This window comes from Lates calcarifer, linkage group LG6 (genome assembly GCF_001640805.2).
Source record: "Lates calcarifer isolate ASB-BC8 linkage group LG6, TLL_Latcal_v3, whole genome shotgun sequence".
Lineage (NCBI taxonomy): Eukaryota > Metazoa > Chordata > Actinopteri > Centropomidae > Lates > Lates calcarifer.
In genome coordinates, this window is record NC_066838.1 from 25,896,451 (window position 1) to 25,908,590 (window position 12,140).

The 12,140-nt window shown below is 41.5% G+C and overlaps 1 protein-coding gene and 1 non-coding gene across 6 annotated transcripts in view; one reads left to right on the forward strand and one right to left on the reverse strand.

Moving 5' to 3' along the window:
- Window positions 1-11,592, forward strand: part of dnmt3bb.1 (DNA (cytosine-5-)-methyltransferase 3 beta, duplicate b.1) — a 39,912-nt gene extending 28,320 nt beyond the window's left edge. For 4 of the 5 annotated variants that reach the window (XM_051071466.1, XM_051071467.1, XM_018661480.2 and 1 more), the window contains exons 7-22: window positions 1,234-1,392; window positions 1,513-1,620; window positions 3,611-3,752; window positions 3,845-3,967; window positions 4,131-4,175; window positions 4,321-4,400; window positions 4,971-5,083; window positions 5,207-5,390; window positions 5,921-6,005; window positions 6,099-6,244; window positions 7,137-7,227; window positions 7,561-7,709; window positions 7,796-7,881; window positions 8,000-8,069; window positions 8,170-8,288; window positions 8,401-11,592. In XM_051071466.1, coding sequence (XP_050927423.1) covers window positions 1,234-1,392; window positions 1,513-1,620; window positions 3,611-3,752; window positions 3,845-3,967; window positions 4,131-4,175; window positions 4,321-4,400; window positions 4,971-5,083; window positions 5,207-5,390; window positions 5,921-6,005; window positions 6,099-6,244; window positions 7,137-7,227; window positions 7,561-7,709; window positions 7,796-7,881; window positions 8,000-8,069; window positions 8,170-8,288; window positions 8,401-8,542 — 1,842 coding nt within the window. In that variant the 3' untranslated portion in view covers window positions 8,543-11,592. The remainder of the gene's footprint in view (window positions 1-1,233; window positions 1,393-1,512; window positions 1,621-3,610; window positions 3,753-3,844; window positions 3,968-4,130; window positions 4,176-4,320; window positions 4,401-4,970; window positions 5,084-5,206; window positions 5,391-5,920; window positions 6,006-6,098; window positions 6,245-7,136; window positions 7,228-7,560; window positions 7,710-7,795; window positions 7,882-7,999; window positions 8,070-8,169; window positions 8,289-8,400) is intronic. The other variant, XM_018661481.2, reaches the window with a different exon arrangement.
- trnak-uuu (transfer RNA lysine (anticodon UUU)) lies at window positions 3,494-3,566 on the reverse strand. The gene has a single exon. It is a non-coding gene; the product is annotated as a tRNA-Lys (tRNA).
- Window positions 11,593-12,140: the final 548 nt, after the last annotated feature.

Consider the following 12,140-nt stretch of genomic DNA (forward strand, 5'->3'; position numbering starts at 1 on the left):
AGAGTCTGGCTGTGTTTGCTCAGTATCAATAGTTTCATTCAGGTCATGATGACCACCAGTCAGCACAGCAGGGCCTCTGTGTGTGTGTGTGCCTGTTTAGAGACACTCTGCTCACACTCATGTCTGCATGTCGTCCTGTGCATGTCTCTACACCGTCCGTCTGTGTTTACCGCTGCGTGCACGCCGCCTCACGTTACATGTGTACGCCGATGCATCTCAGTGCGTTTGTGTGTGTTTTCACTCGATGCCGGCTGAACCCAGTGGAGCATGACATCCTTTAGTGGAGTCAGGCTCCGTTACAAAGCCTAATGGGTTTTCTCTCCTAAGACGGGACTGAAAGATCACATAGCTCTGGGGCTCTGCTGGGATTTGTTTGCAAGCATAGAAATCCCACCTGCTCAGAAACCAGCACACATGACTTTCTAAAGAGAGAGGAGGAAGAAAAATGAGTCAATTATGGTTTTATCAGTGATGTTGGGTGTTTTCTTTAAACGTCGTGCACTCAAAAAGGCTGAAGTGCAAAGCAAGCAAATGAGGAAATCAGAGTAGACAGACATTTTCACTCAGGTGTAGAGTGATGCCAAGGTGACCGAATACTCTTTAGTCTATGTTTATTATGCTTTTACAGTTTAGATGTTTAATCTTAGTAAAAATCTGATTTTGAAGGGAAACTTTTCCCTCCACATTCAACATGTGTCCTTCTTTCCTGTCTTTACTAATCCACTCAGTCTTTCCACAGTTGTAGCCGTGGTTATAGGAGAACGTTGACATGTTTCTTTCTATTCCAGACTGTTGTTTTCATTTTTCATCTTTTAGGGGGTTTTTCAGCTTTTGCACAATACAGATACCATTACACGTTTCTGAAACCATGAGTCTTCATTCTTCTTCTCTGCCATGTTCTCATGTCTCCTCTTCTTCTCACCAAGACGTCGATACAGGAAGATATTTCTGCCAAACGTCCTGTTTTCTGTTTGCTCTCCTCTGTTCCCTGCTTCTGTGGTGCTAGGAAGAGTTTCTTCAAAAAATGTCAAATTAAAAACTTGACTCTCAAACCTGCTTTTTCCTGTGTGGAATATAAACGTCTGTACATTTGGTCGTCAGCCTTTTCTCTCCTTCTGTGTCTGTCTTTCCTTCACAGACAATAACCCTGTTTTTGCATTGATATAAGTATGAAGGACACGACCGTGACCTTATCCTCACTCTCTCTCCCTCTCCTCTGCCTCCTACATCCAGGACAACAAGGGTTTTGGCATCGGCGAGCTGGTGTGGGGGAAGATCAAGGGATTTTCCTGGTGGCCTGGCATCGTGGTGACGTGGCGCGCCACCGGCAAACGGCAGGCCAGCCACGGCATGAGATGGCTGCAGTGGTTTGGAGACGGCAAATTCTCTGAGGTGAGGAGGGAAAGAAAAACAGGCAGACTGCAGGAGGGAGGGAGAGAGGGAGAGAGGGAGGAGAGTCAAATAATGGTTGTACATCTCGTACTTTGTTTGATGCCATGTTTTTGTCCCCAGGTTTCAGCAGACAAACTGGACTCCATCACTGCTTTCCCCAAGTTCTTCAGCCAGGCTTCTTACACCAAACTGGCCTCGTACCGCCGGGCGATCTTCCAGGCACTGGAGGTAAGATTCAGGCTCGGCTCGTTCATCTGTTTATTAAAACCCGACAACCAACAGTTCAGTTGGTGTGAATCATGACGACATCAGTGAGTGTTTCATATTCTACAGTTTGGAAAGACACATAATAGTCCTCTACATTTCAGACATCAGATTGTTCTGTGTAAAAACAAACCTGTCATTTTTAGAGTGAACTTCTGATGAATCAAAAACACTTTAGCAGAAAAATATCTTATTGATTCCGAAACAGAAAAATTCTGATGTGGTAAAACTTTTCCTGGTTGAACAGATTGATTATTTGATGATTATTTTAACAGGGCACATGCACAGCCTGAGCTAACATAAACTTGCTGAACTGAACTGTTATGACCTTTACAACTGTGTGTGTGTGTGTGTGTGTGTGTTTGGGAGGTGTCAGTTGCTAATTGTGTGTCAGATCTGAGGTCTGCTGTAAAAACACACTGACTGTTTCCCCTGCCAAGAACACACTGGTTCACTGGAAGTGCATTTACACGTTTGTGTGTGTGTGTGTGTGGTGTGTGTGTGGTGTGTGTGGTGTGTCAGTAGCCAACTAAAGCTAATACAGATGCGTGTCAGAAAACTGCGTCTCATCCTGAGTGAGTGTCAGGCTGATGTCAGAGTCAGTAAACACCTGATTGCACCACCGATCTGTTAACGTTGCAAAACCATACAGACACATACCAGGGCTGTTTCCTCCTGACTCTGTCGTAGAAAGACTTTTTTTATCATTTCTGGCGCCACATGTCGAGCTGACAGATAAATACGTCTTTCAGTAAATTTGTGAGAACAAATTCCAAATCTCTACATGTAGAAAATTCACCACACATCGTCCTGACATTTGAAGGCATCACCTCAGGCTGTTTGCTGACATGTTACAGACCATACAATTAATTAGTAAATGAATCAATCATTAAGATAAGCTACTGACAGCTGAGGAAACTCCACTGAATGACTGATAGTCTTTCTTTCTTTCTTTTGTCTCCCACTTTTTTTTGTTTGCACCTCCGACTCTTTTCCATCTTTCATTCTCTCTCTCTCTGTTTGTTTTTCAGTGGTTTATGTTGTATAGAAACACCTGTATTTGTGTGTGTTTATCTCTGTGAACGCTGGTGTGTGTCTGCGTAAAGAGATGTAGCTGACAGATGTGTGTTTAGGTTTACACAGTGTTACACAGGCCTCTTCATGCTGCTGTTTTTCTTTCTCTCTCTTTCTCTTTCTCCTTGTGGCTACTTTGTTTTGTCTGCCTCGTTCGCCCCGTCTACATCCTGTCATCCCTCTGTGCGGTGATGCCTCAGCCCTGTCTTATTAAGAAAACAGCCGCCTCTGCCTTTTCACCCTCTCTCTGCCGTCCTGTCAGTCTCCTGTCTCTGCTCTTAAAGGATTAGAAAAACAGGAGAAGGTCTAAACATTCACTTCTAATGTTTCTTACATCTTGGATATGCACCTTTTACTTGCTGTTCCAGTATTTTAAAATGACACTGATCAGCCTAATGAGGGCGCTATAATAAAATCAAAGGTCATCTCTCAAACGCCTCTCATTCAGGTGTAAACACTGATGTCTGATTCATGTTGTCACTGTGTTTTGCTCTTTGAAACACGATGCTGTCGTCTAATTGGTTAAAGGTCAAAGGACGAAAACAACTTAACTCCAGTTTGATTTTAATGAAACTTGAATTAACGTTCATGATTTTATTTTCCTCATCTTTGGCCTTGAATTGTAGTTTTCTAATCTTCTTTAAGTGTCTTCATTGGGGGGATGTCTAAAGATACTGATAAGTGAGAGACGACACAGAAACTCTTGTTTAAGCTCCACTGCAGAGTTCATAATGAATCAACACCTGATTAAATGGAGATGCATCGCCTGAACAGGGACTTGAACCCTGGACCCTCAGATTAAAAGTCTGATGCTCTACCGGCTGAGCTACCCAGGCTTCATGTGTCCTGTGTCTCACGGTGTCTAACATGTCTGTCTCAGATGGCCAGTGTCCGGGCGGAGAAGACGTTTCCTCCCTGTGAGTCAGACAATCCAGAGGACCAGGTCAAACCCATGCTGGACTGGGCCAACGGTGGCTTCCTGCCCAAAGGAGAGGAGGGACTCAAACCTACACACAGTGCCGGTGAGCAAAGCAGCAGGACCCTGAGCTAATGTGGCTGAATTTAACCAGGGAATAAGACTGAGACTGATCTGTGTGTTTCTGCCCCCCCGCAGACAGTAACCCTCTGGACCACCATGTCTTTGACGTTTCACTGCCAGAGTACTTTCCCAGCGCGAAGAGGCCCAGAGTCAGCCTCTGTAAGAACAAGGCCGCCCCCGAGGAGTCCTACTGCAGAGGTAGAACCCAAGACACGAGCTCACTGAACATTTTACAAAATGCTGGATACATATTTTAGAAAAACGACCTCTGTAAATAAGGAACCTTACCTTTAGGAAGTGTTTTTTTGTGCAGGAAAATGTTGAAACTTGCTCGTTAACACTTTGTGTCCTTCTCTCTCAGAACAAATGGTGAATGAAGTTCTGAAGAATAAAAGTTGTATAGAAGGTAAAGACTCTTTCACATCATGTGTTCCTGTTTGTTAACGACTAATGTGAATTGATTTATGAGCGATTAACTGTGTCGTTTCATTTTTGCTTTTCGCGGCTGTTGATTGATCTGTGTGTGTGTGTGTGTGTGTGTGTTTTGGCAGATTTCTGTCTCTCTTGTGGAAAGATGAGAGCAGCAACCTTCCACCCACTGTTTGAAGGAGGCCTGTGCCAAACATGCAAGGTACAACAACAACAACAACAACAACAATATTTTTTATTGTGTTTTTTTCCATCATCATTATTACCCTGTCTCTGTGTCAGAGTTGTAAAACCTTTTCTTAACTCTGTAATAATAATAATTAACACAAGTATATCAATAAGAATAATAATGTTTGGAGGCTTTGACCAGGTTTCCAGGGTGTTCACAAGATGAAATTCAGCATCCTCAAACTAAAGAGCCCACGCTGCCAAAGTCATAAAACCAGTCATGTCAGACACGTAAACTTGTCTGTTCACATCCTTATTATCGTTACAAGTTTTACTCATGACCTCTGCTGAGTTTCCCTGAGTAATGAACTGGATCAAATCCTCTTCAGAAACTCCCCTCACTGAACCAGATATTTTAAATCAACAAACTGTTAAGTCTCTGCCAAGTCAGCATCAATTTAACACCTGACGTGCCAGGAGTTCATGGTCATGCACGGACAAAAACAGCATCTGCTGCCTGCGGAGTTTAAATGATATAAACTACTGAGACGCACTGACTATAATTCAGGTTGTGTTAACACGTTATTTTTCTGTGTGTGTTTAGGACGTGTACCTGGAGATGTCCTACATGTACGATGACGACGGTTACCAGTCGTACTGCACCGTCTGCTGCGGAGGTCGAGAGGTTCTGCTCTGCGGCAACGCTAACTGCTGCAGGTCAGACACACACACACACACACGTACACATGAAGACACACATGCCATGAATTAACTACTCCTTCTCTGCCAATGTGTGCGTGCGTCCGTTCACCTCCTCTCCTGTCGTCTGTCCTCGTCCAGGTGCTTCTGTGTCGATTGTCTGGACATCCTGGTCAACCCCGGAGCGTCCAACAACGCTCGGTATCTGGACCCTTGGAGATGCTACATGTGCCAGCCGCTGCTGCAGTACGGCGTCCTCAAACGGCGGCACGACTGGAGCCTCAAGCTGCAGGAGTTCTTCGCCAACGACAACGGACAGGAGTTTGTAAGTCACTTTGGTTATTTTTCAAGATGTGGGCAAAAGTTTGAGGATCTTTCTGAGTAAACTGGCATTTTGTTTGTAACTTTGTTGATTTTTTTCTCATTTTTTTGAAAAATATAAACTTTTTAATGTTTGAGATTGAATTTGTCTGAAGCTGAAAGTGAAGGTTGAGTCAGAGTGAAAATTCATTGCTGTGGTAATTTGTCAGATATTTTTGTAATGATTGCATCATAGTGTAACATTCCAGTGTTGGAAATCAGCCGCTCAGATTATCAGTCATCCAGGAATGAAGATAAGAAAATGGGATGTTTTTTTAGAATGTGCAGTGTTGTAATCAAAAAATCTGCCACCAAATGTTTCACTGTTGACAGATTACGTTCATATCTCTTCAGAAAGAATGAAACTGGAGAATTTCAAACTTTCCCTTCATTGTAGACAGAGAAATCATTCTCTGCCTGAGAGCGCCATGTAGAAACCTAAAATGAGACTTTTCATCATTTCCCCTGCAACTTTTTTTTATCTTTATCTTCCAGGAGAAACCAAAGATTTACCCAGCAGTCCCTGCAGAGCAGAGACGACCAATCAGAGTCCTCTCCCTGTTTGACGGCATCGCCACTGGTGAGAATGAGTGTGTGTGAGACACAGTGTATTTGTGCTGATGTTTCATTCAGTACGTCTTCATGCAGACTGTGTCTCTGTTTCTGTTCACAGGCTACCTGGTTTTAAGAGATCTGGGTTTTAAGGTGGACCAGTACATAGCATCAGAGGTGTGTGAGGACTCCATCTCAGTGGGTGTTGTCAGACATGAAGGAAAGATCCAGTACGTCCACGATGTCAGGAACATCACCAGGAAAAACGTAAGGAAGAAAATACTGAAAGTGGTCCTGGTTCAGTCTGAGCGGTGTTGTACTGGACCGTCTGGGTGTCTGGGCTCAGCCTTAATCCCTCGGTCCTTAGTTACACACACACACACACACACACACACACACACCACCAGAGGCCAGCAGCTGCAGTGATGTGGTTCAGGGCGGAGGACAAAGAGCAGCTTCAACCTCTGTAAATCCCCTCAGAAACCCCTTCACTTGTTAGTCACGCTATGTGTGTATGTGTGTGTGTGTGTGTGTGTGTGTGTGTGTGTGTCCAGGGGTCCATGGCTCTGCTCTCTATTAGTTGATTAATAAGAGCATCCCACCTCCACCTCCCACTCTCTTTGTCTCTCGCTCCGTTTCCTGTTTCTTTCTTTCTCTTCATCTCTTCCATTCTCTTTCTTTGTTGTCTTCAGCGAAGGAGGAGGAGGAGGAGGAGGAGGGGGAGGGGGAGGAGGGTTCTGTAGGTGAAAGGGTAAAAAGAGGACAAAGGGTGAACAGATGTTAGACTTTATGTGGTGGGTTAAATTACTATCAGTGAGTGAACCTGCTGGTTTTCTTAGTTAAACTGAATTTCTTCAACCTGTTGGTCGGACAAAACAAGACATCAACTTGGACTTTAGAGAGTTGTGAGAGGCATTTTGTACTGTTTTCATTTTATGGACAAAATAATTAATTGATTTGTCCAGAAATTAATTGACAGATTAAACTTGAATTAAAATAATTGTCCTACATTACTGTGTCTGAGTGCACAAAAAGTTAAATCAATCTTTTATCGGTATCTAAAAAACTAAAGTTTTAGAAGATATACACTTGTTCCACTGTCATTTTGTTGGGTTATTGATGCAGTAGTCTAACACTAGGTGGTGCTGTTGTCTCTCAGATTCAGGAGTGGGGTCCATTTGATCTAGTGATTGGAGGAAGTCCCTGCAACGACCTCTCTATCGTCAATCCTGCAAGGAAAGGCCTCTATGGTAGGTACCTGCCACAGGACGTTCCATTCATATTATGTATTTGTCCCTGATACTGTTAAAGTCATGCTGCAGTTCCATTTTGACTTATTTAATGATGTGTTTGTAAATTAGTGTTCATTTAAATGCTCTAATATGGTGCAGTATTTGAGCAACTCTGCATTAAAGTCCACTGGAAACCCAAGTTAATTTAATTATCATTATCATGTAAGTAGATGAATACTTTTAGTTTCCGGGATGTGGTTATTTTCCTAAACCCTGTTAGGGAGATATTCATTCTGTACTGAAGCAGGTTTGTGATGTTTTCCTGACACTGATGGTGTTTTGTTGCTCTAGAAGGCACAGGGAGGTTGTTCTTCGAGTTTTACCGTCTGCTGAGCGAGGCCAAGCCCAAAGAAGGAGAGCACCGGCCGTTCTTCTGGATGTTCGAGAACGTGGTGGCCATGGGCGTCAACGACAAGAGGGACATCTCACGATTCCTGGAGGTGAGTCACAGGGACTGGAGAGCTGTTTTAAGAGCTGTACTCTGTGTCATGGGTCTATGGGTAATCACTGTGTGTTTCTTTTTCAGTGTAACCCTGTCATGATTGATGCTATCGAGGTTTCTGCAGCTCACCGTGCCAGATACTTCTGGGGAAACTTGCCAGGCATGAACAGGTGGGCAAACGCTTGACATCAAAAACACATCTGAGTTTCTAAGGCTAATATCTGCACGAAAGAGCAGTTTTATATTCTCTCTGTGTGGAGGACTAAGTGTTTTTAATGTCTGTTTCAGGCCTCTCTGTGCCTCTGGGATGGACAAGCTGGAGCTGCAGGACTGTCTGGAGCACGGCAGAGTTGCGAAGGTCAGAGATCTACAGAATACAGATGAAGTTAATTATGTTAAGGTTTTCACTTGGCTGTTCTTGGTTGCATTTGTTTGAAATTGGATTTCTTGTCTCGTAGTTTGGAAAGGTGCGCACCATCACTACTCGCTCCAACTCCATCAAACAGGGGAAAGACCAGCACTTCCCCGTCTTGATGAACGGGAAGGAGGACATACTGTGGTGCACTGAGCTGGAGAGGTGAGCAGAACACAAATATACAGTATAAGTCTCATTTATCTTAGGATTTAAGCAGCTTTAGCATCATTATGACGCCTACTGTAATGCCCGTTGTGTATTTCTTCACCTACAGGATCTTCGGCTTCCCCGTTCACTACACAGACGTGTCCAACATGGGTCGCGGTGCCCGACAGAAACTCCTGGGCCGGTCCTGGAGCGTCCCTGTCATCAGGCATCTGTTCGCACCGCTCAAAGACTACTTCGCCTGTGAATAGAAACCACGCGCCACCAGCAAACAGACGCCACCTGTGAATAAACACCAGCTTTTCTATCGTGATACTGGCTTCCAGACTCATCTGCCGCCAGCCAAACCCTGTAAAGAGCTGGAAGTTATATCCACTCTGTCGGCAGGCAGACGGCCAGTTTCACTAAAAATCAGTGAAGCTGGGAAAGTAGTGAAAGTAGCTGTTTGTGTCCAGACATTTCTGGATTCTGGTGATAATGCACTGCAGCCTTAAACATACATAACACACACTAACACAGAGATACACAAATACAGCATGGGTGAGCACCTTGGCTGTTTATCACCGATGTTGTCCGAGAGCGAAGGGGGGTCAAAGGTCAGGTGAAAGTGCAGCCAGTCAGTGTCACTGATTATATCATCTGTATTGGAGGCCAGTAGGGTGCATAGCCTCTGGAGGAGTTTAAAGGGAAAGAAGACGGCACCCACTCCTTTGTTTGGTCTGTGAACATTAGGACTGTGCAACGATTTTATCTGATTTTGTTTCATTGTTTTTAAGCTGACAACACTTACTAGTTGTAGAAAAATAGAGCAACACACAACACCAACGGTACAACTTTTTAAGTGGCTCTGTACCAAAACTGTTTTATCATTTCAGAGGTCGCTCATCCCTCCATTTAGCTGATGATTAAAATGGCTGACAGGCAGGGCGCTGGAAGAGGCTGTTAATCTGAACAAAAACACTTTTAAAGCTCACTTGAACCAAAGTCACACAACAGACCGCTGAAGTCCTGCTCTGCTTTTTGGGCCACCTACTGTTCCACTAGCCTCAGTTTAACCTCGTATTTGTCTTTGTAAAACACTGGGACATGATACTGTTCTTTTCTGTCCATAATGAAATTAAGGTAATAAATATCTACAGCTGTACTGGATGGTAAAAATCTAGCATCCCTTTTAAAATAAAATGATTATTTTGTTTGATATCATAGTGACATATCCCACAAGTCTTAGCCACAGAAATACTGTGAAAGCCTCATGGGAGCTGTAGTTTTCAGATTATTACTATTACTATTCAGATTTAAATCTGGAAAGAAAAGTTAGTCTCATGTTCGAGTTTTTCAAAAACACAATGAAAGACTCCCTGTGTAGGAAAATACAGAGTGTTGGAAGCTAGTGGAGCAGAAACTAACCTGGAAATGAGGCAGGATTTTGGTTTTACACTTTTTGTTCTTTGTTGTTGTTTTACTTTTTGTCTTTTACTTTGAGATGAGTTCAAATGAGCAAAATAGCTTAGTTAAAAAAGAGGAAAAAAAACTTTAATCAAAGATTATATAAACATGTTTTTGTATAGATAGTGTGAAACTTTTGAGTTATTCTGTTATAATGTCACAGCAACATTTCCCTGAGAGCTACATACAAATACTTGAATCGAGCCAATGCAAAAACAGAGACATAGAGAATGGGTTTTGTCTTTTGTCAACCATTCAAGACAGCTAAAGAAAAACTAAGAGTGATGACATTTATCCTACGGTAGATGTTTAGTTTACTGTAATGCCAGTGTCTCCACATGTAGGTGATCCTGGTTGAAAAAAATCATTTGAATCCAGGAAAGAGTGAGTGTTCCAGAAAGAAAAAAAGAAACAACAAAATGATGGGAAACACTGGTGAACACGACATGTTTTTGTGAACTAGCACTGACTACTTTTTGTTTTTAAGGAGGTTTTCGGTTTCCAGAAAAACTGACAAAATGACTGCCATGAAAATCATCTTAATGATGCTGGTTTTTACTGAGGTCTGTGTGGTGCACATGCAAACACGAGTGTGTGGAAGTGTTGTCCTGTGAGACTTAAACAAGTTACTGCAGTAATCAGGAGTTTTACGGCTCTTTAATAACAATAAAGGCTGTTTTCTACAGGCCAGTACCATTACAGAGCTGTTAATGAATCAGCTAGTATAAGTTTTTTGCTTGCAGTTACATCCCATGCTGTATGTTTTTGCATGTTCACCAAACAGACCAATTTACTGGACAGTTTTAATTTGGTACCACAACTCACAGAAACTTGGTGTAGTCCTTTGAAATATCTTTTTTGTTGCTTTTTAATACTGTTGGCTGTCACCAAATCAAACTAAATGGGCATTACCTCAGACAAAGGGGCAACTGTGCATCACTCCTCCTATAGGATCTCTGTTCTGTGAATATATACTGTAGCTTTCTGCCCCCATATGCCCTGTATATATATCAAGCTTGTATTTTATCACTGGAACTGTTTTTACACAGTGTTTTGTGTACTGTATCAATAGAAAGGTTTACATGTGTTTTAATTCAATTTAATTTGTTTTAACCAAGAACTACATCGTTTTTTTGTTGTTGTTTTTTTTACACAAAATGCACAAGCCTTTTTTCGTGTTTAAATGACCCGTTCACTTAGAAATGCAAGACTTCTCTATGGTGCTCAAAAGGCCCCTTAAAGTGCCACCAGGAACCTTTTTTTACTTTTTAAGTCTGATTTTAAAGTCATTTTTAAAAAACCAAAAAGTAATTGTTTACATGCTTCATTAATACTGCTGAATCTGTTGAATGTTTTGCTTGAAAACAGTACGCAAAAAAAGTTTTCCTTTTCTTTTTTGTAACTGCTCCTTTAAGACTTTTTATATTGCGAACACATACAGTATATATTAACACAGTATAAAGCTTGCTTGAAATTTGTAATATTATAGCACAATATAGAGCATATTAATCAATAGCTTTTTCATATCTTGTATTATTTAGATGTAAACCATTTGAGTGTGTATTTGTAGGCTTGAGTGTGACTGAGATCTGAAAACAGTTTCTACTTGTTTTTACTACTAAAGCCTTTTTGTGATTTATCTGTTATCAGAATCACATTTGAGGATTTTTTTTTTCTTTTTTATGAATCTAAAGTGCAAAGGCATTTCAAAAGAACAGATTCTGTGCTATTTTTATACTTCATTTGAACTGTTAGTGGAAAAGCATTGATTTATTTTTTTTATGTTTGTGTACTTCCTATAGCAACATATATATAATTTTTACTCAATAAAACGCAGCCTGGCTGCTAAAAACCACTGACGTGTCCTGTTTGAAATGCTAATCCATCTGTGTGCATGTATCATCTGTTTGAATATTCCTCTCAGGGGTTAAAGGTCTGTAAGCTTCAGTAAAATTGTAAGTAATTATCTTCAATACTAGTTAAGCCAATCCTTTTCTCTCCATTAATTTGTTAGTTTATAGAATCACAACAATAATGACAAATTCTTATCATGATGTCTTAAAATGTCTTTTCTGTCATGAATCACTAAAACAATAGCTTTAAATAGAAAATGTAAAATACGTTATTAATAAAAAATAATAAAACAACAAAGGTTTTTTGTATTTAGCTTCAACAATGAACAAAAAAGGTGGCAGGTAGGCCTATGTGGTGTAAAATTACTCTTTGACTGAAAGTGAAAAAAAGAAGGTTTTTGGACTCTGAAATCTTCAATATCTGTCTGCCTCTGATCAAGTGAAGTATGATATGAGTAAGGTCGGATATTTCGATGCGTTATTTATGTTTGGGGTAGTGACAACCTGCATCTCATCATCTGAATCAGGGAAAATGCCAGATAAGAAGGTG